The sequence below is a fragment of the Orycteropus afer genome, unplaced genomic scaffold (assembly GCF_000298275.1).
Source record: "Orycteropus afer afer isolate SDZICR_OR568_19922 unplaced genomic scaffold, OryAfe1.0 scaffold00068, whole genome shotgun sequence".
NCBI classification, from domain to species: Eukaryota; Metazoa; Chordata; class Mammalia; order Tubulidentata; family Orycteropodidae; genus Orycteropus; species Orycteropus afer.
The window spans coordinates 1,821,076-1,847,749 of NW_006921655.1; the positions used below are offsets into that span (position 1 = coordinate 1,821,076).

Below are 26,674 nucleotides of genomic sequence, written 5' to 3' on the forward strand. Positions count from 1 at the left end.
TCCCCAGCCACCGTGCACAGTCCTCCATGCAGTCCCTGGCTAGCAGGGTGATTTTTAGGTTAATTCTTAGGTCCTACCACCACTTGGGAATCTCCAAGCCGTCTGTCACTGCCAGACCGCAGCTCCGTGTGTCTCCTTTTTTTGTGTGTCTCCTTTTTTGGTGTGTCTCCTTTTTTGGTATTTTTATGCAAATTCTTCTGCTAGTTGGGGTTTAGTCCACTTTTGTATCTTTCCCTTCAAGGCTCAGGGGTCCAAGATTATCTTCTGTGTCTGTTAATTGGTTTCCCTTTTCTTTGTTGAAGAGGGTCTGTGCAGTCCTTCTGCCTAGTCCGCCATCTTGCTGGAACTCCACTCAAGAAACTCTTTAAGTTATTCTTAAGTGTTCTACTCTGTGTGGTGCTATTTTAAATAGAATTATTTTCTTAATTTCATTCTCAAGTCATTCATTGCTAGTGTATAGAAATACAATTGATTCTTATATACTGCACTTGTATCCTGCACCTTGCTGATCTCATTCATTAGTTCTAATAGATTTTTGCAGATTTGTTAGAATATTATATGTGCAAGATCATGTTATCCATAAATAGAGATAATTTTATTTCTTCCTTTTTAATCTGTGTGCCTTTTATTTGTTTTCCTTGATGAACTGTCATATCTAGAACCTTCAGCACACTGTTGAATAGACATGGCAAGAGAAGACATCCTCATTGTGTTCCTGTCTTAGTGGGAGAAACATTCAATCTTTCACCAACCTTGAATTTCTAGGATAAATTCCACTTGGTCATGGTGTATAATCCTTGGTGTATAATCCTGGTTATTGGTTAATTGGTTTATTGGTTATTGGTTAATTGGTTAATGGTTTTAATAGAGTTTTGCATTCCATTTGTTTATGTTTTGTTTAGAATTTTTGTGTCTATATTCATAAGGGATATTCATCCATAATTTTCTTTTCTTATGATGTTGTTGTGTAGTTTTGGTATCAGGCTAATACTGGTCTTATAGAATGAATTGGGAACTGTTCCTTGTTATCTCTCTCTCTCTCTCTTTTTTTAAGCGTTTATGAAGGATTCATGTTAGTTCTTCCTTCAATGTTTGGGTTAACTGATATGAAGACATTTGGACCTGGGCTTTTATTTGTGGAAAGTTCTTAAATTACTAATTCATCTCTTTACTTATTAGAACTCTAATTAGATTTTAGATTTTCTACTTCTTCTGAGTTAGTTTCGGTAGTCTGTGTCTTTCTAGAAATTTGTCCATTTCATCTAAATTATCTAATTTGTTGGTATACAATTATTCATAGTGCTCCCTTATAATCCTTTTAATTTCTATAAGGTTGATAGTAATATTCCCTCTTTCACTCCTGATTTTATTAATTTAAGACTTCTCTCTTGGTCAGTCTAGCTAAAGCTTTGTCGATTTTGTTTATTTTTTAGAAAGGTCACTTTTTGGTTTCATTGCTTTTCTCTATTGCTTTTCCAGTCTCTATTTTAATTATATCTCTCTAGTCTTTATTAAGGAGCTCTGGTAGCATAGTGCCTAAGGCACTTGACTACTAACCAGAAGGCTGGTGGTTCAAATCCACCAGCCACTCCTCGGAAGGAAGGTTGGGCAATCTACTTCCGTAGTGATATGCCTCGGAAACCCAAGGAGGGGTCGCTATGAGTCGGGTCTGACTTGACGGCACACAACAATAACAAGTCTTCATTATCTCTTTCCTTCTGCTTGCTTTGGGTTTAGTTTGCTCTTCTGTTTCTAGTTTCTTAAGGTAGACGATGAGATTATGGATTCAAGATCTTTCTTTAAAAAAAAAAATAGGCATAAAAAATGTAAGCATTCACAGCTATGTTTCCTTGCAAGTCCTGGTTTAGCTGTATCCCATAAGTTTTGATAGGTTGAGCTTGCCATTCACTTCATTTCAAAGTATTTTCTAATTTTCTTTGTGATTTCTTCTTTGACCCATTATTTAATTTCTACATATTTGTAAATTTATCAACTTTCCTTCCAGTATTGATTTCTTATTTCAGTATATCATGACCAGAGAACATATTTTGTATTATTTTAGTCTTATAAATTTATTGAGTATATTTTGTGGCCTAACATATGATCTGTCTTGGAGAACATTGCATGTACACTGGAGAAGAACACGTATTCGGCTGTTGTTGCATGGAGTGTTCCATAGATTTCTATCAGGTCTAGTTAGTTTATAGTGTTGTTTCAGTCCTTTATTTCCTTATTGATTTTTCTGCCAAGTTGGTCGATCCATTATTGAAAGTAGGGTACTGACATCTACAACTATTAGTATCAAATTGTCTATTTCTCCCTTCAATTCTGTAAGTTTTTGCTTCATGTAATTTGGGGCTCTATTGTTAGGTGCATATAGCTGACATTCAGATAGCTCCTTTTTGGTAATTTGTCCTCCACTTAAAAATAAATAGATAGATAGATAGATAGATAAGCCACTGCCCTGGCAAGCACCACTACTTAATTCTGGCATCTTTCCTCTTTGTTCTGGTCATTTTTACTTCAAATCCTGCCCCCGGCAAAAGACTAGTTATTGTCCAAATTCAAAGGCAAAACAAACCAGCTAAGCATACTCTTTGCTCAGTAATCAGAGCTTTGAAAAGTGGATGCTCAAGGTCTCCTTGATGCTCCTCTGACCAGACTTGAGCCCTCTGCCCTGAGCCCTCCCTCTGACCAGGCCCCCTCTCCCAGGGCTGTGGTTTTTAGCACTGAGGCGATAAGGACAGAAATGATAAGATGACTTTCTATTCCCCAGAATGATGCCATTAATCCTGAGGACTTCCCAGAATCCGTCTACAAGAGTTTCCTCATGAGCCTCTGTCCTCGGCCAGAAATAGATGAGATTTTCACTTCCTAGTGAGCTTCTTGGGCTGTGCTTGGCATGGGGAAGGGGTGGTGGCTAGCAATCTCTTCCTCCCATCTCCTGTGCTGGGAATCAAGAGACTCCACCAGAGAAGGGCATCGAGCCCCTAGGTCCGGTGAATGCAGACCTGTGCTCCTCCCTCTGATCTGCAGCCATGCCAAGGCCAAACCCTACATGACCAAGGAGCACCTGACCAAATTCATCAACCAGAAACAGCGGGACCCACGGCTCAACTCCCTGCTGTTCCCACTAGCACGGCCTGACCAGGTGCAGGGCCTCATTGACAAGTATGAGCCCAGTGGCATCAATGTGCAGAGGGGTGAGAACTAAAGGAACCCCTTACCCACCGTGGTCTTGTCCTGCCCTGGCAGCCTGGGCCACAGCCCTGACATATATACCCTGTTCTCCAGGTCAGCTGTCACCTGAGGGCATGGTCTGGTTTCTCTCTGGGCCAGAGAACAGTGTGCTGGCCCAGGACAAGCTGCTCCTTCACCAAGACATGACACAACCCCTCAATCATTACTTCATCAACTCTTCACACAACACGTACCTGACAGGTAGACGCTGGCAACTTCATTTCTGACTTCTCCTTTTGTGAGGGCTGCTCCTAGTCTCAGAATCCTCAGCAGGGGTTGCCTACATGCTGCTGACCCTGTCAACAGGACAGACTGGGATGGAGGGGTAGGGGAGATCTGGGCTGCCCTTGAGTGATGCTGCTGCTCCTTCTTCTGGTGCAGGTAGCCAGTTCTCAGGCCTTTCCTCGGCTGAGATGTACCGGCAGGTGCTGCTGTCTGGCTGCCGCTGTGTGGAGCTGGACTGCTGGAAAGGGAAGCCCCCAGATGAGGAGCCCATTATCACCCATGGCTTCACCATGACTACAGATATCTTCTTCAAGGTGAGACTTGGGGTATGGAGGAGGCTGGTAGGATGGTGCTAGGAAGGGCCTTGGGCCAGAAACTTTTGGGGGCAGTGGAGGGAGGCTAGAGGAGAGGAATGACTGGATGGTTTAGAATTAGTGTGGGGACTAGACAGGGACCAGAGGGGTTGGCCATCAGTGGATGGGCAACAATGGCCATCCAGTTATGTGTGTGCATTAAAGCTGAAGAATGGGTAAAGGTGCCATCAGGAGGGAAGCTTGGAGCACTGACCTCATCTCCACTGAGTCCCTCCTTCTCCAGGAAGCTATTGAAGCTATTGCAGAAAGTGCCTTTAAGACTTCCCCTTATCCTGTCATCCTGTCATTTGAAAACCATGTGGACTCGTATGTACTTAGATCCATTCAGCCTGGGGAGTTTCTTGCCTGCACCTGTCCTCTCCCCAACTGGTCCCAGCCTCTGATCATCCCCTCTAGTTCTCTCCCAGTTCTTAAATAATCTCTTTGGGACCCTTGAGATCTCTGACCTGTGTCCCTGCCTCCCTGACCTCCTGAGCCCCTGGTTTAGGTTATTAAGGGCACAAAGGATGGAAAAACGTTAGGGCTAAGCTGCTGAACCCCCAACCCCACTCTCTGCAGACCCCGCCAACAGGCTAAGATGGCCGAGTACTGCCGGATGATATTTGGAGATATGCTGCTCACAGAGCCCTTGGAAAAGTTCCCGGTGAGTGGAGGGGACTTCTCTGTGGGGCATCTGGGCCTAGGAACCTGGGGCGGGGTGAATGTGAGATTATAGAGGGAGATGTGCCCAGAGGATGCTAGGGTTCCTTTGGGAGGGTTGGGGGCCTGGGATCTTGTCATCTACCATGTGTCAGGCACTGTACTGGACTTTGGGGGTACACTGGTGACCAAAATGTAGTCTTTGTCCTCAGGTTGCTTATACTCTAGTGGGAAGATAGACAAGGAACTAGGCCACTACAACCTAGTGATTGTTATGGGAGTACTTGGGGAGTCCTAACCTGGTTTTGGGAGCTCTGGTAGCATAGTGGCTAAGACACTTGCCTGCTAACCAGAGGGCTGGCGGTTCAAACCCACCAGCCACTCCTCGGAAGGAAGGTTGGGCAATCCTACTTCCGTAGTGATACTGCCTCGGAAACCCAAGGAGGGGTCGCTATGAGTCGGGTTTGACTCGACGGCACATAACAACAACAACAACAACAACCTGGTTTTAGGGACTTAGGGGAGGCTTTCTGGAGGAAGTGATGGCTAAACTGAAACCTGAAGGAGAAATCAGATTCATTTAGGTGAGAGTGGGGAAAGAGTATTGTGGACAGAAGGAACAGCATCTATAAGTAAGAGACAATATCACTGTTTGAAAAACTGGATTAAGTTCAGTCAGGTAGGAGTTTAGTATATGAAGGGGGAGTGAGGAGTGATGAGGCTATAGAAGTAGGCAGGAGGATGGTACAGCATGGCTTGGTGTGAATGAGTTTAGGTTACACCTTAAAGGTGAGGAGATGGTGCTTACCTTCTCTCCCCTCCCATAGCTAAAACCAGGCACCCCTTTGCCTAGCCCTGAGGACCTCCAAGGAAAAATCCTCATCAAGAACAAGAAAAACCAGTTTTCTGGTGCAATATCCCCTAGCAATGAGCCTGGTGGGGAGACTGAAGACAGCTGCCCACCCAAAGTCCCCATGGGTGAGGACACAGGTAAATCAACCTAAAGGAAGACGAGTGGGGGTCTGGAATAGGAGAGGAGGCTGGGCCTAGAGGAGACCTCACAGGGAGCCAACCTGATGTGGAAGTCCTACCCTGTCCCCCAAATTGACCGAGTTGTGTGTTACAGTGTGGACTGGTGAGGAAGGAGCTGACCTGGAAGAGGAAGAAATGGGAGAGGAAGAGGAGGAGGAGTCTGGAAGCCTGGATGAAGAGGAGATAAAGAAGATGCAGTCAGATGAGGTATGTGAGGACAGTCCAGCGGTCTTTCCCTGTCCTCTACTGCAGAGGCCTCTGGCATACAGGGTGGGGAGGTGGGATAGATGGAGCTGGTCTCCTGGGCTCTGTACTCTTCTCTTTCCACCCTCCTCCCTCTTCCTCAGGGCACAGCAGGCCTGGAAGTGACAGCTTATGAGGAGATGTCCAGCTTAGTCAATTACATCCAGCCCACCAAGTTCATCTCCTTTGAGTACTCTGCCCGTAAGTTAGCGTGGAGTGGTAGTTGTAGTAATGCTGGGCGGCTGAAGTGTGTTCTGACACCAGGAGCAATTTGGTCTCAGGATCCTGTGTACAAATACCAGGAAGAATCAAGCAAAGGGCTTATTTAAGTGTCAGTGGCTCCCAGTTAGTTTCCCAGCACTGTACAGAGGGACTTGGCACCAAGAGGAATGTTCTGGAGTGTGTTGGCAACAAGCAGGTGGTTTATGACAGGCCATCTCAGCCGAGCTAGCCTGGGACTCCTGCAGCCTCCTGTGGAGGTCACCAACTCTGCCATCTCAAGGCTGAATTGTGCCCTGGGCTGGCCCAAGTCTAGAAGCCCTGATCCAAGGGGTAAGACTTCCTGGAAGGGGGTGGAAGACAGAGAAGACAGCCAGACACATCTGCTTTTCTGTACCCTTTTGTGCACCAAAATCAAACCCACTGCCACTGAGCCAAATCTGACTCATAGTGACTCTTTAGGACAGAGTAGAACTACCCGTAAGGTTTCCAAGGCTGTAAATCTTTACAGAGGCAGACAGCCTTATCTTTCTCCCACAGAGTGGCTGGTGAGTTTGAACCACCAACCTTTCGGTTAGCAGCCAAATGCTTTAACCATTACACCATCAGATCTCCACCTTCTGTGCACACCCATGCTATTTATATTTATTGTTTCAGGACACATACAGTGCATTGCTCTCATTACCTGTATATATTTTCAACATGTATACTTTTCTGTGTATACTTCTGCACAGCTGGATCTCTACGACAATGCCCTCTCATCTCTGCACCCTCAGTCTGTACCCTCATCTGTGTACACCCACAGAATATACTACACTTGGTGTGTACTTCCCACCCCATGTGTTCAATTATAGCTTGCATGCACATCACAGTGCGTGCTCACACTGTGCATGCAAGTTCACAGCATGGACCTGATCCTCTGGACACATCCCAACTCCCTGGGAACATCCTCAGCTTGTTTTCCACACCCTCATTGGCACACACCCCTCATTCTCTGGGACCACGGCATGTGCTCTGCTCCTGGGCATATCCATGGATGCCTTTACCCACATTGCGCACTGTTATCCGCACAGATCCATACATCCTCCCTCCCCCAGGGGTTGGGCCCCCTAAACCCTCAGGCTTCCATGGGAATGCTGGGTGGGAGGCATCCCTAGGCTGGAAGGAGCTGACCCAAAGGACAGAGCAGGGCTAGGGAGGGGAGTGCCCGATGTGGATGCCCTGTGTTCCTCCCCTACACAGAGAAGAACCGCAGTTATGTCATCTCCTCCTTCACCGAGCTCAAGGCTTATGACTTGCTCTCCAAGGCCTCGGTGCAGTTTGTGGAGTATCCTTAAAGCCTCTGTAGCCAGGGTGTCTGGTTGGGGTGGAATGGTGGGGAGGCCTGGGGACAGGGTTCTCTGGGTGAGCTGATGGGTCCTTTTGGTGCAAGCGGCCTGGGGCCGGGCTCCTAAACTCTGAGGTAGCTACAACAAGCGCCAGATGAGCCGCATTTACCCCAAGGGCACCCGTGTGGACTCCTCCAACTACATGCCCCAGATGTTCTGGAACGCCGGTTGCCAGATGGTCGCCCTCAACTTCCAGACAATGGGTGAGTATACCTAGGCCCTTGAGAGCCTAGGTGGCCCTTCTCACCTTCACCCCATCCCTGAGAGGTCTTTAAAACAGACTAGGGAACCCTGATGCTTGCTTAAGGCTCAGGGAGCACACCCATGTGTGAATGTTTCGAAGTATAAATGCATTAGCTTGCACCTACATGATTGCACACTTATGAGTATGTATGTGAAGATGCCAAAGTGCTGGCGTGGGTCTGGATGCTCTGTGTCTGCAGGATGACCTGTTCTATCTGCCTCAGCTCCCACTGTGAGCTTGTAGTCTGGTCATAGGTTTGCTGTCTGCTGACTTCCGATTGTGGGCCCATCCTGGGAGATGAGACACCCTAAGGATCAGGCTAGGACATGGGAAACTCTCACTCTCACAATCCACCCCACCTCCCCACTGACAAGACAAGTGAAGCTGGGAAGCATAGGAAGTAGAAGCTGGGTGCGGACCCCAGGCCGGGCCTTCCTCACCGAGTGCCCTTGTCCCCCTAGACCTGCCCATGCAGCAGAATATGGCACTGTTTGAGTTCAATGGGCAGAGTGGCTACCTCCTCAAGCATGAGTTCATGCGCCGGCAGGACAAGCAGTTCAACCCCTTCTCGGTGGATCGCATCGACGTGGTGGTCGCTACTACTCTGTCCATTACGGCAAGAGCCAGAGGCAAAACAGTGGCTGGGAGGGCTGGGGTCTTGAGGATAGGAATGCAGGAGACTCACTCCTCCACTCCCAACCCCCTCCCCTGATATCCCGAAAACTTCAGCCCCAGCCAGTTCGTGCAGTAGCAAGTTGCCTTGGAAACTGCCTCCTCCTCAGCACTGGAGGCTGCCTCTTGGTCCCCATGGAAACCAAGGGGAAGGGCTGATGCTGGGGTGGGGGAGGGGAAGTGGAGTGGGCAGAATGGGGCAGCAGAACCCTGGGCCTCAGGAGAGGGTGTTGTCCCTCTCTTGCTTGGGGAGGGAGGTGGGAGGGCTGCAGCTCTTCCTCAATGCTGGAAGCACCCTGGATGCCAGGACTTAGCTGTAACCCCTGAGCCACACCACTTCTGGGATGCCTCACAATACCCAAGAATGGATACTTCAGCTATGGGAAGCTAGAGACCCCTGCTTGGGACAGAGTCTGGATTGGGGTACTAACTCCATGGGCCCCACCCACAGGTGATATCCGGGCAGTTTCTGTCGGATCGCAGTGTGCGAACCTACGTGGAAGTGGAGCTGTTCGGCCTTCCTGGGGATCCCAAGAGGCGTTATCGCACCAAGCTATCACCCAGTCCCAACTCCATCAATCCTGTCTGGAAAGAGGAGCCCTTTGTCTTTGAGAAGGTGGGGGGCTAGGGTAGAGCAGGGGCACAGGTGTGTCCCTAGGTCTTGGCTTCTACTCATAGAAAGGAGGAAATAAAGGGAGTTCCTTGAGCCTCCTCCTCCTCCTGGCACCTCTCCAAGTTTTAAGAGAACAAAAACAAAATTTACAGAAGTTTACTTGGTAGGCAGGCTTTGTGTATGTACATGCATGTGCATGCGTGTGCAAGTTAGGATTAGAGATAGAATTGTGAACTCCCAGCCCAGGGTGCAGGGCCCCATCAGATCATGGGGGTCTTTTGCTCCCACCGGATACCTGTTGCCGAAGCTGCCAAGGGCTGCCTGCACCAGAGCCTCGTGAGCCCTGGGCTGCATATTCAGTCCTTCGCTGTGGAGACCAGCCATGGCATGAGCTATGAGGATGTCTATGTATATGACTTAGAGTTTGCCCTCTGTCAGTCCTCAGTAAACTGGCAACACCTGCCATGTTCTCATACTTACCCTTAGACTTCTGGGGCCAGGGAGGGGGCAGCTTGGCTCCCCTCTCCCTTCCCTAGCCTGTCCTGTCCCAAACCCTCCCCAGATCATGATGCCTGAGCTGGCCTCCCTCAGGGTGGCTGTGATGGAAGAAAACAACAAGTTTCTTGGACACCGCATTATCCCCATCAATGCATTGAACTCTGGTAAGGAGAGGGGTCCTCCCTTGCTGTCCCCTGGGCATCTGAGACCAAGGCCAGCATCAGAAGCTGGTGCAGATTGTGGGGACCCTGAGACCTTACCTAAGACCCTCAGGTTATCAGCCATAAGGGCTAAGGCAGGAACAGCCTCTCTAGGAAACTGACAGAGGTGGGGACTGGATTCACCTAACAGGAAAGTCTAATGTTTTGGAACTGCTGGAGCAGTTGCCCAAGTAGCTGACATTTATTGGCACTTACAGTGCCCTAAGGGCTTATAACACATTCTCACTGAATTCTGCAATAACCACATGAGGTGGACATTATTATCCTCATTTCACAGATGAAGAAACCATCTCAAAGAGGCCAAATAACCTCAGGAAGGTGCAGACCAGTACTTAGAAGGCTTAAATGCTGGTGGCTCTGCCCATGTGCAGTGCTAGGTGGGAATGGGCTGTGACTTATCCCCACCCCATCATGCTCACCAGGATATCATCATCTGTGCCTGCACAGTGAGAGCAACATGCCCCTTACTATGCCTGCACTCTTCGTCTTCCTGGAGATGAAGGACTACGTACCTGACACCTGGGCAGGTAGGTGGCCCATGGCATGCTGGGAGCTCCAGGTTGCCCCCTTCCCCAAGCCCAAACCAACCTCCAGGAAGGGGGAGGTGAGGCCAGGAGGAGGCTTCCAGATAGTCTCCATACCAGGCCCATGATGCCCCTATATACCCAGATCTCACTGTGGCCCTCGCCAACCCCATCAAGTTCTTCAGCGCCCATGATAAGAAGTCTGTGAAGCTCAAGGAGGCCATGGGAGGAGGTCTGCCTGAGGTCTGTGTTGCCTGGACCACTGCCAGGGGCCCACAGGATCTTTGCCCTCTCTGTGGGAAGATGGGGAGGGACAGAGCCCCTGGCTCTGAGACAAAGGGCAGGACTGTTAGAGTCACCTTCTTAACCTGCTCTCCCTACACAGAAGCCCTTCCCACCCAGGAATCCAGTTGCTGGTCAGGTCAACGGGGCATCAGCTCCAACCAGCAACGGGTCAGCAGGTATGAACTTCAGGTCCTTCTACCCACTGGTAGGGCCTCCACCCTGTCTGCACATGCAGGCCTGGCAGCAGCTTTTTAAGATCTAAGCCTTTCACTTGGGAGGGAAGGGCTGTGTCTGAAGTCACAGAGCTGGGTAAATGCACTGCAAGGGGCTGATACTACGATCCCCAGAGGACAGGAAGCTTAGTCAAAGGGGTCCCCAGGATACCATCAGCTCATCCTGTGGCTCTTGTAGCGGCTGGGACCAGGGCCAGGGAGGAGACCTCGAAAGAAGTCGTGGGTAAGGCCTACTGAGTCTCGGGGATCTTGGTCATGAGCCTGGGGTGGGGCTGGCGTTCCTGGGGGTGACAGGGTGCGGGGAGAGGCGACCCAGTGGCGGCAGCGCACTCACACTGGTTCCGCAGAGCCGCAGACCGCCAGCCTGGAGGAGTTGCAGGAGTTGAAGGGCATCGTGAAGCTGCAACGTCGGCACGAGAAAGAGCTACAGGAGCTGGAGCGGCGCGGCGCGCGGCGCTGGGAGGAGCTGCTGCAGCGGGGCGCCGGGCAGCTGGCCGGGCTCGGGCCGCAGGGCGGCGGGGGCGGCGGCCGCAAGCTCGGCCCAGGCAAGGGCTCCCGCAAGAAGAGGTAACTGTGCGGCTGGCGCCCTGCCCTCTGTCGCGTGGGCGCGGGAGGCCAGGGCTCAGGGCCTGTCCCCACATGGCCTTCGCAGAACCCTGCCCGGCGAGGAGGCCGCCAAGGCCGCGCCGGGTGAGGGCCCCGAGGGCGCAGACACGCGTGTGCGAGAGCTGAAAGAGAAGCTGGAGTTAGAGCTGCTGCAGCAGGGCGAAGAGCAGTACGAGTGCGTCCTGAAGCGCAAGCAGCAGAACGTGGCAGAGGTGCCGGGGCCGGGCCCTGAGACAGTTCCCCGCCCTTCCCCCCCTCCCCTTCCTCCAAGACAGCCAACCCAAAATGGGAAATCCATCATAGGCGAGGGAACCAGACCGAGGGTACGCATGGGGGCCCAAGGAGCATACGAGGGGCCTTTAGAGCCCTGACCAACCTTACACGTTCCGCACAACAAAGGGCTTCTCGCTAAGCCCCGCCTCCCTCTCCTCAGCAAATTGTCAAGATACTAGACCTGGCTCGGGAGAAGCATGCTGCAGAACTGAAGGCCCTTAAGGAGACCTCGGAGAAGTATGACTGCCTTCCCTCCCAAGCCGAACTCTTACCTCCCAGCAAGGACTCAGGCTCCACAAAACATCTCCTTGATGCCTGTGTCTCTGCAGTGACACCAAAGAAATGAAGAAAAAGCTGGAGGCCAAGAGGCTGGAGCGGACCCAGGCCATGATCAAGGTCACCACCGACAAGATGGCCCAGGAGAGGTGAACACTTGGAGGAGGCCCAGGACTCAAAGGCCAAGTCCAGTGCTGAGCACATGCCCCCTCCAGGTGGAAAGGGGTCACCCCGCAAGTGGATCCTGACTCTCTTCCCAGAGATGTGTCTCTTTCCTGGCTCTTGCATGGTCAGAGAATTTCCTCCTAGGGCAAAACACAGATACTAACACTATTTGAGTAGAGAGGTGCATCTGAGGAAAAATTAGCCATGCAAAGAGAAAGGTCACTGTTGGAATAGGAGGCTGTCCACTTTGGCAGCTCTGCTTCCCACCTAAGCCTTGAAGGTCAGTGTATTTTAAGTGAGGAAGCCATTCCCTCAGAGGGCCCCCAAGGCTCCCATTGCCTCCCCCCATCCTCCTTGGGCCCTCATGCTTACCCCTCCGGCTGGGGCTGGTTCCTGCTCCTATGATGGAATTCCCATCTTGCCTACTTTCAGGAGGCCTACTCTCACCTAGGAGCTCTGGTAGCATAGTGCCTAAGGCACTTGACTGCTAACCAGAAGGCTAGTGGTTCAAACCCACCAGCCACTCCTCAGAAGGAAGGTTGGGCAATCCTACTTCTGTAGTGATACCGCCCCGGAAACCCAAGGAGGGGCTGCTATGAGTCAGGCGGACTTGATGGCACATAACAACAACAACAACAACTCTCACGTAATCCCCCTAGGGGCTTCCTGGCCTTTCTGAAGCTCCATTACTCCAACAGGTTGAAGAGAGAGATTAACAACTCCCACATCCAGGAAGTGGTGCATATCATCAAGCAGGTGTGTAAGGGCTGTGTGTCCTTCCCAGATACACAAATGCACACTCCCAAGAAGAAGGGGTAGGGTGACCCCCAGGCCCTTATTTGCCCTTAGGAGATGCACTGGCCACCACTGCCCAAGTAGTTAGGGGTAGAAGCAGGCAGTGCAGAGGAAGGAAAGCCCCTAGACTATCTGAGAGTTATGGCCTATGTGTGGAGGTAGGGATACCAGCATGAAGGGGTCTGTCTCTGGCCAGATGTCCTGGATGGAAATGCTATGGGCTAGCTGGCTAGTAGAGGATGGAATTGGGGTGAGTGGGTGATGAGGGAGTGAGGGGGCTGCTTTCTGAGGCTCCAAGGAGTCAGAAGAGGAAGGAAAGCCCTAAAGCTCCTCTGGGAGCTGTTATTATATACCATCAGCAACTCTGCCACTGTAGTAACAAAGCTACCATCTAGTGAGTCCCACCCTTGTGCCAGGCATTGTGCTTTACATGTCAAACCCAAACCCAAACTCACTGCCCTTGAGTCGGGTCCAACTCATAGTGACTCCGCCAGGGGTTTCTGAGGCAGTATCTCTATGGAAGTAGATTGCCCAGTCTTCCTTCTGAGGAGTGGCTGGTGGGTTTGAACCACCAGCTTTCTGGTTAGCAGTCAAATGCCTTAGGCACTATGCCACCAGAGCTCCCACTTTACATGTAGTGTCTCATTTAATCTTTCCCAAACCAGCAAGACAGAAGCTATTATCTTCATTTTACAGATTTTAAAAAAAAACTATTCAGATTGGTTAAGGAATTTATCTAAAGTCTTACAACTGGTTAGCTGGCATTATAGCCATGATTCCAGTCCAGCTCAGCCTCTCTGTGCTGTCCTGACTCCCTGCCTCTCATTTAAACCCAGATGTCAGAGACCCTAGAGAGGCACCAGAAAAAGCTGGAGGAGAAGCAGGCGGCCTGTCTGAAACAGATCCAGGAGATGGAAAAGCAGGTAGTGGACTACTACATTGGCCCCCAGTAGGGCCTGCCTAGCTCCAGGGTACAAAGGGGTGCTGCTCCAGGAACTGCCAGTCAGGAGGTTGTGGGCCCTCATTCCTCATGGGTGGGTCATAGGCTTTGGTTCCCATGAGGTCCCAGGCCCTTCCCGGCAGCTCTGCAGATCTCCGTGTTTCTTAGAAGTTCCTGATACTCCCCACCCTAGCCTCCTGGGAGGGACATCTCCTTGTTCCACTGTCCAGCACAGGGAGTGGGGGCAGCTGGTCCCTCCTGAGCCAGAGGGTGATCTTCGCTGCCTTCACAGTTCCAGCAGGAGGCGCTGGCAGAGTACGAGGCCAGGATGAAGGGCCTGGAGGCTGAGGTGAAGGAATCGGTCAGGGTTTGCCTCAGAGCCTGCTTTCCTTCTGAGGTTGAAGACAGGTCTGAAAGGCCCTGTGGGGCTGCCATGGAGCCAAGTGAGAAGGACCCACTCACAGAAGAGGCAGAGGCCCAGGAGAGCCACTTCTGATGTCCCCATGCCACTGGAACATTCAGCAAGGATGTTTAGACTCTCTCTGGGATATGACTCCATTCCCCCAGTAGGAAAAGGCCCCAACACTCCGAGGCTGCAGAAAGCTGGGACTCCCTTGGCTACTGGAGCCCCCTTCTCAACAGCCAGGCTAGAGGAGGAGGCAAGAAATGACTTCTATCAGGGCAGGGGCCTATTTGAGGCCTATGAGTCCTCCCCAAGTCAACTTCCTGTTCCCCATCCTTTCCCCTATCTCCGAATAAGCGTTACATATTTGTTGAGGGCAAAGAATATGGATTGGGAGGAAGGAAATGGGTCCTGACCCCACTCTGCCTTTCCTAGTGGTGCAGCTGCTGGTGTCCCACTCTGGTCTCAGTTTCCTCATCTGGAGGATTGGACCTGGCCACCTGGAAACTCCAAACTGGCACCTGTGGTTCAAGCAGCACAGAACCCTCCCTACTGGACTGGAAGCAGCTTATCTGGGCTTCTAGCTCCCTTCTCAGGGAGCTCTCAGCTCCCTGAGGCAGAGCCTGAACTACCTCCGCTCCTGGGAACTGGCTGCTCCCAGGATCCAGGCTGAGGTCTCTTTCCTTGCCTCCTGCCCATGGGGGATGGTATAGCTGTCACGGAAAAGCTGCCTCAGCTGTTTGGTCCTCAGGCCGTTGAGATACATGGGGCTGGGCTGGGGGTGGGGTGGGGACGAGGAAGACTTCACTTTGAATACTGTCCCACCCAACTAGCTCACTCCTCCTAGGACTAGGGGTGGGGTGGGTATGTCCTAGCATGCACCCCTACTCCGGCTGCCTAATAAGGACAGCATCATTTTCTCTCCTGAATGTGTGAGCTTTATTTATTTTTCTCTTCCCTACTCCTACTAAAGAATCCTATCTGGATATTTTCTTCCTAAGCCTGGTCTCTGTTCTACAGCTAGAAATGGTATGTGTGTGTGTGTGTGTGTGTAAGTACAGTGCCCCAAAGATGAAGTGGGCTAGAAACAACTTTTGGGAGCTAAACCTGGGGTGAGGGTCCTTCCAGAGCCCAGTGAAATGGCTCTGCCTTGGGCTTGAAGAAAACTCACTTCCCCTTCTGTCAGCCCTGATGCCACACCACTGGAAAATTATGTCACCCCTTTCCTGAACACCCCACCCAGATGTGGCCCTTCTTTGTCTCCACCGTCAAGGTTGAAAAAAAGAGTCTGGTGCAAAAGAGTCTTACCCCCTTGGGGAGTTCCACATCTTCAAGTCCCTGGCCCCTTTAGGAACCTTAGAGTTGTCAGGCCAGTAGGCAGATGTTCAGGCCCCCCTGTGGAGGGGCCTGTGTCCCAAATCCCAAATGGGAACTGACTGGCTCTAGTTTGGGAGTGGCGAGGTGGGAGTTGATTCTGGGAAGAGGTGGTTTTCCTCTCAGAGAGCAGAGGCCATTGGCTAGGAGCACCTGTGGTTTTGGAAAATAAACAAGTGTTCCACTCTCATCTCCTGGGGGCCTGGCCTCTGGGGGCCTACCAGTCCCTGGCTGCAGGGTGAGGCAAGGGGGCCAACTCATTCACAGGAGTAAGGACTGTCATGGATCAGCCTGTCCCCCCAACCCACATACACAGTAGATACTGCTGGGAGTGAGGTACACACCCCCCAAAGCAGTGCCCTGTCTGTGGCCCTCCAGCCAGGCACTCACCTTCCCCACCTGAGTGGAACTCTGTAGAGATGGGGATCCAGCCTAGAGGTTCTCAGTGACCCAGGCAGGTAGGCATAAGCCAGAGTCAAATGGAGCCCATGGGGCAGCCCACCAGCTTTTGCTGGTATCTGCTCAGGGGAAGAAGAATCTGCCTTCCTCTCATCTCTCAGCCAGGCTGGGGCAGAGGCTCTGTGTATCTGGTCTGGAGCTGGGCAGCCTGGGAAGGGAGAAGGGCATGCAACCTTGCTTTCAGGTGAGAGTTCTGCACATCCTGCTGAGGCTTCCTGTGAGGCCAGGCCCCTCTCCACTACCTGCTTTCTGGCCTCTGAAAAAGGGCAAGCTGCCCCCTGGGCCAGTGCCATGGGATCACCCTGGGCCCAGGAGATGCATTCATCTCTGGCTGCAGGGGATGTGAGGAGGAGCTGATGCCCTCCCTTGAGGCACTGGGGCAGGTGAAGGGCACCTGGGTTCCATTCTTGCTGCACATCTACCGGGCTGGAAGCAAGGTTTCCTTTCCACTTGTCATGTCTCAGTTTCACATTCTGCACAAAGACAAGGGTCCCTACCCCTTTCCCAATCCCATTGCTGACTCATGCCAGAGTCCCCTACTGACTCACTCACCACCCCCTGGCCCCCTCCCTCCCAGTCGCTCTGGATCTCCCAGCCACGTGCCGCCATGCCCAACCCTGCTGAGCTGGTGCAACGTGACAGGGTGAGGGGGCTGGTGACACTGGAGGAGGAAAGAAGGGGGTGGGGGTGGGGGACAGCTGCAGACAGGAGAGTGACAGACTGCAGACCAGAGAAAGCTCTGGGAGGAAGCCCTTTTGCCAGCCTGGGCCCGGCAGTGGGAAGAGGCTCAGCAGGTGGGAGGGGAGGAGGAGTGTGGAGTGCCTGCCTGCCCCCTGACTGCCTGGGCTCCATCTCCTGTCAGCCTTCAAGCTCCCTAAGCGACAGCTTCTAATTCAGGCTGTTGGTGCCTATGTTCTCTGAAGCAAAGTCTCAGTTTTTTTTCAGCTTTGCTATTTCTTTTCTGTTCAGAACATACTGAGCCCACAGGAAAGTCAGAGCAAAGGCTCCAGGGGCTGAGACTTGGTACCAGCACCGCCACGGGCCTGGCCAGGGTGAGGATGCCAGCCTGGGTGAATGCCCTCCAAAGGGCACCCAGCCCCACGGTCCCTGCCAGGCCAAGGTGAGGCCCTGAAAGGGCTGTTGCTTCTCCACCTCTTCCCTGGGACTGTCTCTGTCCACCACAGGGAACAGTGACAGAATAAACCTTTGCCTCTTGGAAGGGGGCAAGGAGGGGGGGACCTGGCTTTTCAGACTAAGGAGGTGCCCATTTCATGTTTGTGCTGCATCTCTTCTCCATGGGGGGGAGGGGAGCACAGCCTGCCTTGTCAGATTAACCTGTCACACAGAGGTTCCAGGGGTACCCCCTCCCCTGGCCCTGGATATAGAAGGGAAAAAAGCAATTTCCCTCACGCTTCAGAAAAGGAAACTTGAATCATAAACTAAACCAAACCTCACTGCCATCTACTTGCTTGTTAAATCATACAGCTCTGAGGAAAAGCCTTTCTTCTGCTACCTGAGTAGAGAGAGAGCTTTCGTGCCTTCATTGGGCCCAGAGGGTCACTGGAGTGTCTATCTACCCTTGGGCTGAGCCCCAAGAGGGTCCCCATGGGGGGCAGGGAGGAGGGAAGCAGTGGGCCCTGCCACCCCTGCAGGCTTAGCTATCGCACCAGGCCCTGAAAGAGTCTCCAGGTCTGGGAGCAGGACCAGGCTTTGAGGGCTGCACTCAGAATTACTGTGCAGCTCTTTTCCAGACACAGGCTCACTGGATCCTGTGGAAGCAGGCAGGGCTGGTATTATCAGCTTCATTTTGCAGATGAAAATATGCAGGCCTGGAGTCACACTGCTAGCAAATGCCTTGACTTAACTCTGATGTCAAATACTGTACCCTTTCCATGATACTATGAGAGGGAACTGGCAAAGTCCTCTTCAAGGGCTTAAAAACACAAAAACTAAACAAGTATGTGCAGGTATGCATCATATGTTCCCTGTGTGACAGAAGGGGAGAGAGAGAATTTGTTTCTGGGGCCCAGGTCCCAAGTGGGCAAGACTCTCAGGGCGCAGGGCCTTGTACCCACTTTGGCCCTCATCCACCACGTTCTTCCCAGAGGCAAATTTTCTCCTCTCCCTCATACCCTTCCCCAAGGGCATCCTGCTGCAAAGCGTCTTATCACTGCTCTGCCTAGGCTGAGGGCACCTTCATTCCACTTTAATTCCCTTTCTCTCATAGGTACCAGAGCCAGTGTCAGAAGTCCATTCCAACTCACGGAGACCCCATATCTGTCAGAGCAGATTTGTGCTCCATAGGGTTTTCAGTGGCTGGTATTTTGGAAATAGCTAGCCAGGCCTTTCTTCTGGGTGGACTTGCACCTCTAATCTTTTGCTTAGCACTGTAAGAGGGCAAGCCTCTTACAAGAAGGGACTCCTTAAGGCAGTCCATCAACATTGTCTCCTAAAGGTGCACCATTTTTCCTGATTTTGCCTCCATAATACTTCTGTCTGGACCATTTTCCCTCTTTTTTAGCAGCCAGAGTGCACATCCTGGAAGGACCAACTCAGAAGTCCTATCCTCAGAAGACTCCGGAGCCTTCCCCCCTCCCCACAACTCCATCTTTTCCTCCAGAAACTTGGTTTTCTATTTAGCAGAGATGTTCAACCCTCAGGTGATAACCTCCACTTTGTGCGTCTTGGTCTTCCTGCTTGAAAAGGGAGGTTTCTTCCAGTCCAGGATCTAGCTTCAATTTCTCTATTTTCCAGTGATGAACACAATATCCCAGTCATGAAAAGTCTCTGTAAATTCTGTAATTGATACATGGTGAACTTCCTACTTTATAAATACCCACGCCCACCCTACCCTACTCACCCCCCACCCCAAGCATAGAGGCGCCCTGAATCTCCTCAAAGAGGTGTTTGGACCTCCCTCCCACGTTCCACCTCCTTTCCCACCTACACGCAGCTGGGCGGCTGATGGGAGGGAGAAGGCAAGCAGCGGTATATCCATGTCCTGGTGGCGTAGTGCCTAAGGCATTTGACTGCTAACCAGAAGCCTGGCGGTTCAAATCCACCAGCCACTCCTCGGAAGGAAGGTTGGGCCAAGTACTTCCTTAGTAATACCGCCTCGGAAACCCAAGGAGGGGTCACTTTGAGTAGGATCCGACTCGAGGGCATGAGTATTGACTCTTCCCCCCCTTCCTCTCGGAAGGGGTCAACTAGTGGCCTGGGCGAGAGCCCCGTGGCAGGCGTGGTTTTGTGTTCAAAAGACAGACGAAGACACTGTAGGAACCTCGAGTACGTTCCTCTCTCTTTCCGGGTGGCAGCCCTCTCAGAGCAGCGGAGAGGTGGGGCCCGGAAGTTGCTAACTCGCCGCCGCACTCCCAGGTCCTAAGGCGCCCGCTGCGTCTGCGTTCCTCCTGGAGCTAGCACGGGCGGGGCGCGTTGTCGGGGTTGGAGACGTTTCAGGTTGGAGAGCGCACTCTCCCCCACCCACCCACCCCGTTCCGAGTGAACGTGTTCAGGAGGAACAATTGTGTGTCAGTGCCTGATTCGCTGCACTTCGAGTGGCAGTTCCGAGCCAGACTGAGCGCCCCCGGCCCCTGCGCAGCGCTTGTGCCCCCTCCCCCAGATTATCCCTCTCCCGCCTTTGCTCGCCACTCCCAGCTCTCGCCGGGTCCAGTTTTGCCCTCCTGGGACCCATTTCTCTCAACTCTGGACTTCTGGGGGCTGCTCTCAGTCTTCCCCGACGGTCCCTCCAGTTTCTAAGCAGCGGAGGATACCGATTCGGATGGGGGCGGGGGGTGGGGAGAGAAGACTGTCACTTTGGGATTGGCCGGGTCGGATGCATGTGGCCCCCGGCGAGCAACCCCCGCCCCGCAACAGTCGCCGCAGCCCCAGGGGAGCGCGGAGGAGGAGCAGCTCCCCGACTCCTTGGCCCACGGATGGGTGTGGGTCTGGGGCGGTCTCCCCCACGCCATCGACTTTGCCCTGACGGCTCAACCCGCTTCCAGGGCAGCCATTGCCATGGAGACCCCCGAGGCTATAAAGCCAGGTATCCAGGCAGGCGGCGGCTCCCGCTGCGCTGAGCCCCACAAGTAAGGAGCAAGCGCCCCGGCGTGGCTCGGCCCCCGCAAGAGGGGAGGAGGCGGAGGAGCGGCGCCAGCTGCTGGAGCGGCGCGCCCCACCAGGGCTGGAGGCAGGCGCGCACGGCGGGCGCCACCGTCTCAGCAGGGAGCGGGGGCTGCCCCGCGTGCGGGTGAGTGGCGCGGCTGCAAGCCACGAGGGACTTAGGGGCACCGGACACTGGGAAAGCAGCGGGAGACTCAGGACGGGGCTGAGCTTCAGCTCTCCTAGTCTTGTCGCGGGCTAGACGCTGAGCCCGGAATTTCAAGCCACCGACACCTGCAGGCGGGAAGCTCGGGAAAGAAGCAGCGAGACGCCAGGCGTTGCGGCCCAGGAGCGACTGGGCCGCCAGAGCCACCGGGGCGAACGGAGTGGCAACCGAAGGACTTTCGACCGCGGCCGCCCACGCGTGAAGGGATCTGTACCAGGACACAGGTGGGGGCCGGAGCCCAGCTGGGCACAGGGACAGGGGCGCCCCCGTGCGGAGCTGCCAGGCCGCCTGGGCGCGGCGGCCGGGGCCATGCTCAAGCCCAAAGACCTGTGTCCCCGAGCGGGCACGCGCACCTTCTTGGAGGCCATGGAGGCGGGCAAAGTGCACCTGGCCCGGTTTGTGCTGGACGCGCTGGACCGTAGCATCATCGACTGCAGGGCGGAGCAAGGCCGCACGCCGCTCATGGTGGCAGTGGGTTTACCCGACCCCGCGCTGCGCTCGCGCTTCGTGCGGCTGCTGCTAGAGCAAGGTGCGGCGGTGAACCTGCGGGACGAGCGCGGTCGTACGGCGCTCAGCTTGGCTTGCGAGCGCGGCCACCTGGACGCCGTGCAGCTGCTGGTGCAGTTCAGCGGTGATCCCGAGGCGGCCGACTCTGCGGGGAACAGCCCGGTGATGTGGGCGGCGGCGTGCGGCCACGGGGCGGTGCTGGAGTTTCTGGTGCGTTCCTTCCGCCGTCTCGGCCTGCGCCTCGACCGCACCAACCGTGCGGGCCTCACGGCGCTGCAGCTTGCCGCCGCTCGCGGCCACGGGACTTGCGTGCAGGCCCTTACCGGGCCCTGGGGCCGCGCCGCTGCCGCCGCAGCTGCCCGGGGCTCCAGCTCCGACAGTCCCCCTGGCCGCCCGGCCCCAGCGCCCAGCCCTGAGCGCCGGAGACCCAGTCCCCGCCGCCTCCCGCGTCCTCTCCTGGCGCGCTTTGCTCGAGCAGCTGGCGGCCATAGCGGCGAGGCAGGTTCTGGGGTTAAGGGCTCCGGGCGGCATCGGGCGCAGGGCAGCGAGCGGCCGGAGCTGGGCCGGAGCATGAGCCTGGCGCTGGGTGCTGTGACCGAGGAGGAGGCGGCCCGTCTGCGGGCGGGGGCTCTGATGGTTCGACCACATTCGCCCCAGTCTTCAGGGACCGGGCGGTGGCGCTCGCAGGAGGTGTTAGAGGGAGCGCCTCCGACCTTAGTGCAAGCCCCCATTGGCCTTAGCCCCCACCCGGAAGGCGATCCCGGCTCGGGCCGCCTTGGTTTACGCCGACGCTCCACAGCCCCAGACATCCCCAGCCTGGTGGGAGAGGCTTCAGGACCCGAGAGTGGCCCGGAGTTAGAAGCCAATGCTGTGCCTCTCTCGGTGCCTGGGCCACAGCCTTGGCAGGCCGGCACAGAGGCCATGGTGCTGCAAGCCCAGCGGTAAACGGCCCCAGCACCCAGCTTTGCCCTTCTTGCCTCTGCTCCACTGGGATTTCACCCCTGCCTCCAGGTCCTTCACTTCCCAGCAACTCCTCTGCCCCTATTCCCAGAACCTGTCCTGCCAAAAACAGGCCTCCACCAGTCCTCTCTCTCAGAGGGACCCCCATCTTATTTCTTACTTGTGCTCGTTGCCTCTCCCATTCCCTACTAACTGCCTGCCTTTCCTGTCCCTGGAAGGTGAGGGCTAAAAGGCTAGTTCTATAGGCTAGAGTCTTCTAGCCAGGAAGGTGGACTGCCCCTGCCCTAGCCCTAATGCTCAGTCCTGGCCTACCTCCTAGGTGGGACCTGCCTAGGTACTCGCTGGCTCCTGTCTAGTCCCCTTCCCCAAGCTGGGCTCCCCAACATCCTGGCAGTCAGGCCAGGTGAGAAGTCAGCCTTAGGGAACTAACGTGGGCCTCCCATGGGGCCCTGAGTTCTGCCTAGAGATGCTGACAATAATGCTACAAACTACCCAAGTCTCCCTCTCAAGAGTTGGACCCCGCTCCCCCTCCCCCAGCCTTTCTAGACTGTCAGACTGATGAGGAAGGAATCTGGCACTTAAGTTTTTTCTACGGGAGAAACTCTCCTGCCACAAGCCAATGAAAGCAGATTTAGGGGGTAGGCAAATGGTTGAACACAATTTGTCCCTTGAACCAGCTTCTGGGTAATTCTAGCTCCCTCTGCCCCAAGCAGACCCAGGATTCAACTGGTTTTTGGTATATGGGGCCGGTTGCTCCAGATCATGGCTCCACACCAACGCCACCCAGCCGAAGTCTAAGCTGCTGAGTCTCAGCTGGGCTGGTTTTGAGTTCCATCTTTGAGGTTCAGTCCTTCGAGGCCTCACCAGCCACTGGCCCCTTACCCTCGAGGCGGCACCTTATTTCCGCTCACCTTCTGAGGCCAGGAATATAAAAGAGTTAGCACGTCCCCCGCCCTCGCCGCCTCCCAGCTCCCCTGTCCTGCACGTGGGTGCTCCCGCAGGCGTAGACCGGTTGCGAAGGCTTTGCTTAATTGTATTTCTTCCAATCCTCAAAGAACTCGTGTATATAAAGCAGAAAGCAGCAGGTCTGATCCGAGGCTTAAGAACCTAACAATGTCTCTTTAAATAGAAGCTCTGCGAGGGGGATAATTGACTGAAGTGTTTGCCACGTTAAACGGCGGCGCGCGGGAGTCGGGAGCCCACACGAGCCGCAGGTCCGGGTTTAAATTACATCAAACTCCCGGCGAGAGCAGGAAGCGGCCTGTTAAACGGCTTCTGCTTCTCGCTGGGCCGTTAATGGTGGGCAGGGCGGAAGATGGATTCTAGAGGTCGAGACCAGGGACCCCTGCCTCTGCCCCACCGCGTGGGACGCAGTCACAGCCCAGCTTTCATTCCTGGGCAGATTAGTGAGTCAGAGGCAGCCGTGGAGAGGTGGTGAAAGGCCCTTTCCCGGCCTCGTCCTTCGTTCCCTCCCTCCCCTCCTCCGCCCGCCTTCTCTTTGTGTCTTTTTAGCTAGGGGGTTGGAGGAGCTAGAGAACCCCGGGCGCTAGGACCCTGCGGAAGCGCTAGCGCATTTGTCTGTGCGTCCAGCCTCCTAGGTGTCGGACTGTGGTAGCTCTTTTTGTGAACCTCAAAGCTTGAGCATGCAGCCCTCAACTGCCTGCGGTGGAGTCTTTATTCTAGACGTCGTTATGCAGAACCGAGGGTTTTACTGTCACACTGTGCACTGTTTTCATCTGATAACTCCGAAGGATCTGCCCGGAGCGAGAATGACCCGTGCTGAGAAATTGGGCCTGGGGAATGGGGCGGGAGCTGGGCCAGGAACCGGCCCGGTGCAGGTGCCTGATACCTACCTCCCCAATCCCTCCACTCCACCAGAGTCGGCGAAGTCGCGCGGGCCTGCACCCTGGACGTGTTCTCTGGTGCCCCCTGGTGGCAACGCTGCCCTTTCCCTGCTGCGCCCTGGCTCGGAATTTAGACTTCTCGTTTTATTGGGATCACCGCAGTGTACTTCTCCCTCCGTGTGTGTTTATCCATGGAATCTTCTTCCTCTTGTAGAACATTACATCCGGATACTTGAAATCATTCCACATCAGTGAAGTAAGGGACAATGAACAAAACTCGCATTTGGAGTAGCAGAAGCCAGACGGATCACTCAGAACCCCAAGATCTTCAAAGTTAAAACTCCACGCCCAGAGGGTTCCTGTCCTCCGACAAAATGGAGCTGCCAACCTCTCCCTTACGTTTTTTGAACCTTGGGGCTTGCTGATCGTGCACTGTTCTCATCAGATGGTATTTGTGTCAGTTTCTGAAGTGTTGCAGCCTTCCACCCTTCTCCCAAACACCTGCCTCTCCTTAGTCCTACTGCCATTAGCTGAGTGGGTGGGTGAAAAACACAGAAAACCAGAGGGACAGGGCTGAGATGGGCTGGGGGATGATTGGATTCCCCAAGTGCAAACTGCTTCTTTAAGATCCTTGCTTGCTCACTCACTCCCTTTTCAATTGTGTTTAATTTTCATGAAGTTCTATATGGTGTAAGAATATGAGTATTTCGGCTTCTTAAAAACGCCTTGCAGTCTGGGTTGCACATGATGATGAAGGTGTTGTCTTTCTAGTGCCACTGACATGTGGCTTTCTGGTTAGGTTCCCTTTATTGGGTAACCAACAATGAAAGCTTCTCTAGTGGAGTTGCCAAGAGTGTGGTGGTTGAAAGTGATGTTTGTTAAAAAAAAAAAAAAAAAAAAAAAAACCGCAGCAGATCTTTCCTGTCTGAACTGAGTTGTTTGACTGACTTGCTGTTCTTATAGATTTCTTCCAGGCCCCACTCTGTGCAGATCTTGTGAACTTCACCACATTTTGCTCTCCTGAACTTCCTCTCATTGCCAGCCCAAGGCTGTTGAGGCTGGGTCCCCGCTAGCTCCCTTTACTTTATAAGAGACTTTGCTAAACGTTTTGCTTTCCCAACTCTTGTTGCTTACATCGTTGTGAAGTCACCCAGGCCACTGAAGCGTGGTCCTCTGAGATCAAGCTCAGAATTGGTCTGTGTGTGAGGCTAAATGATGTACACACCGTTCTTTGGAATGATGTTTGGTGGAAGGACGATTAGAACTCAAAAGAATAGTTAATAAATCCAGTATTGCTCAGTTGAGAGAACTGGTGCTTTTTGGCCTTACTAATCGTCCCTGACTTTTGGCTGCCTTTGGAGAGGTGGACAGCTGTGCCCGATCCCTGCAAAGGGTCCTGCTTTATGTTAATTCCAAGCCCTGCCCAGCCTACTGTGGCTGTCTCCTGAAGTTAAGTCACAGCTGCTGCACCAGACTGAGCTGGTGGGATGGGGCCAAGGTAGCGGGGTCCAGGGGAGCTTGTCCATGTGGGCGTGCTATGGTGAGCAGGTGGTCTGCCTGGCTCCTTGCTCCTGGCTAAGATGTGTCAGTGAACCTTGGCTGGGAGGTAGGATGCGATCTCAGAAGGAAGAAATGGAATCAATATTGTAACTAGAAGTTTCAAGACAATTTCATCCATCTCCCCAGGACTGGAACACAGGTTTCTGGATTTCCAGCTGCTGAATGGCTCTTTTCACAAGTCTACACTGTCTCTCTCAGTTCTGAGAGCTAAAATGAAGACTTCGTTCTCGGTAGAAAGAGTTTCAGGCCACTTCCTCTGAGTGGCTTGAGGAGAACAGCCTCTGACTTTCCAGGGAGTGAGACGTAAACAGGGGAAGGAAGAGACTGATGCGGAAAGTGGTCACCAGCCAATGACCCCCCAGAGCCCCTGAGGTGCGTCAAGCACCATCCCTGACTAGAAGAGAAGCCTCTTCTCCCCCTGGGAAGGAGCCTTATCTAGTTCTCATTGCCTTCAGTCTCAAGGGCCTTTCACTTCCTGTTTCCCTCCTTCTCTGCCCTCATTTTGGGCCCACACACACACCAGGGAGCCGGGTTTTTCTGCAGGCCAGAGTGACCCCTGGGGAGCTCACAAGGGGGAGGAGGGATGGCCACACCAGACACCCAGCTTGGACTACAGGGCGCCCAGCTCCAAGGCAGCCTGGCTTCCTTCCAGAGACAACAGGAAGCCTTAAGGTTTTGAACACTCAGTTTAATTTAAAACAGGCACAAGTGCAAACAATTCACAAAAGTTTCTAGGGAAGATGCTTTTGTTTTAAAACGCTGACCCTTAAAAAAGTCCTTGCAATATTTTGCCCCAAAGCAGACCACTAGGGAGCAGAGGAATCTAAAATTATTATCTAGATAGGGTCCGGACACCTGACGTTCTTCCCTGGAATTTTCTCACAGCAGCCCTGAAGGTGGGGAGGGAAGCGGGACAAGGAGACAAGTCTCTGAGGAGGCAGCAGGGGCAGATGGTTTGACAGGTGCGGTGCCCATCCTCTTGATATGAAGGAACCTCCCAAACTGGTTCCCCAGAACAGGATTCCAAAGAGAAGAATGGGTTCCTGATGCCCTGTTTGTCGAGATGAAGTTCACAATAAAGATTCACTTCCCTTATCATCCTTGTCTCTGACTCTCAGGCTCTACAGTACAGGAGAAACACAATGTTGGAAGCCACTCAAAAACGTCTTGAGACCCCAGGATGTGTCAGACTCAATTCAGCCTTATTCACCAGGCAGGTAGAAACACAGGACTGAGAAATGGAAAGGTAGGCCAGGAAAGAAGGTCCCTTCAGAGCAGAACTTAGGAGAGGGGATAGGGCAGCCTTACTGAAGCTGGCTGTGGATGATCTGAAGGGACTCAGGCTGTTGGGGGTGGCCTCCCTCCCCTTACACACCACACACACACACACACACACACACACACACAGAGTTTCCTCTATTCTAAAAAGTTCGATCACCTTTACCACCAACCCCGTTCTTCCTCTTTCACCCAAAACACACCCCCTCCACTCTCGTGCCCTGTGAACAGGCTGTTCACAGTTCTGACCAGGCTGTGTA

The 26,674-nt window shown here is 53.4% G+C and overlaps 2 protein-coding genes across 2 annotated transcripts in view; both read left to right on the top strand.

The window, feature by feature from the left end:
• Positions 1–14,201, top strand: part of PLCB2 (phospholipase C beta 2) — a 27,334-nt gene extending 13,133 nt beyond the window's left edge. The window contains exons 8-32 of the mRNA XM_007940509.2: positions 2,777–2,877; positions 3,037–3,203; positions 3,295–3,441; positions 3,622–3,779; positions 4,063–4,145; positions 4,398–4,482; positions 5,306–5,468; positions 5,605–5,717; positions 5,858–5,954; positions 7,215–7,299; positions 7,439–7,563; positions 8,066–8,220; positions 8,728–8,892; positions 9,452–9,551; positions 10,031–10,135; positions 10,278–10,375; positions 10,518–10,593; positions 10,829–10,873; positions 10,998–11,217; positions 11,303–11,468; positions 11,690–11,766; positions 11,859–11,954; positions 12,669–12,726; positions 13,602–13,688; positions 13,998–14,201. Of these exons, the coding sequence (XP_007938700.1) occupies positions 2,777–2,877; positions 3,037–3,203; positions 3,295–3,441; positions 3,622–3,779; positions 4,063–4,145; positions 4,398–4,482; positions 5,306–5,468; positions 5,605–5,717; positions 5,858–5,954; positions 7,215–7,299; positions 7,439–7,563; positions 8,066–8,220; positions 8,728–8,892; positions 9,452–9,551; positions 10,031–10,135; positions 10,278–10,375; positions 10,518–10,593; positions 10,829–10,873; positions 10,998–11,217; positions 11,303–11,468; positions 11,690–11,766; positions 11,859–11,954; positions 12,669–12,726; positions 13,602–13,688; positions 13,998–14,201 (2,976 nt within the window). The remainder of the gene's footprint in view (positions 1–2,776; positions 2,878–3,036; positions 3,204–3,294; positions 3,442–3,621; positions 3,780–4,062; positions 4,146–4,397; positions 4,483–5,305; positions 5,469–5,604; positions 5,718–5,857; positions 5,955–7,214; positions 7,300–7,438; positions 7,564–8,065; positions 8,221–8,727; positions 8,893–9,451; positions 9,552–10,030; positions 10,136–10,277; positions 10,376–10,517; positions 10,594–10,828; positions 10,874–10,997; positions 11,218–11,302; positions 11,469–11,689; positions 11,767–11,858; positions 11,955–12,668; positions 12,727–13,601; positions 13,689–13,997) is intronic.
• Positions 14,202–20,574: 6,373 nt separating this feature from the next.
• Positions 20,575–21,717, top strand: ANKRD63 (ankyrin repeat domain 63). The gene has a single exon (XM_007940454.1). The coding sequence runs from the start codon at positions 20,575–20,577 to the stop codon at positions 21,715–21,717; it is 1,143 nt and encodes a 380-aa protein (XP_007938645.1).
• Positions 21,718–26,674: the final 4,957 nt, after the last annotated feature.

Bases quoted from the DNA above. Each gene is read 5' to 3' on its own strand.
- ANKRD63 (XM_007940454.1), top strand. From the start codon at position 20,575: ATGCTCAAGCCCAAAGACCTGTGTCCCCGAGCGGGCACGCGCACCTTC.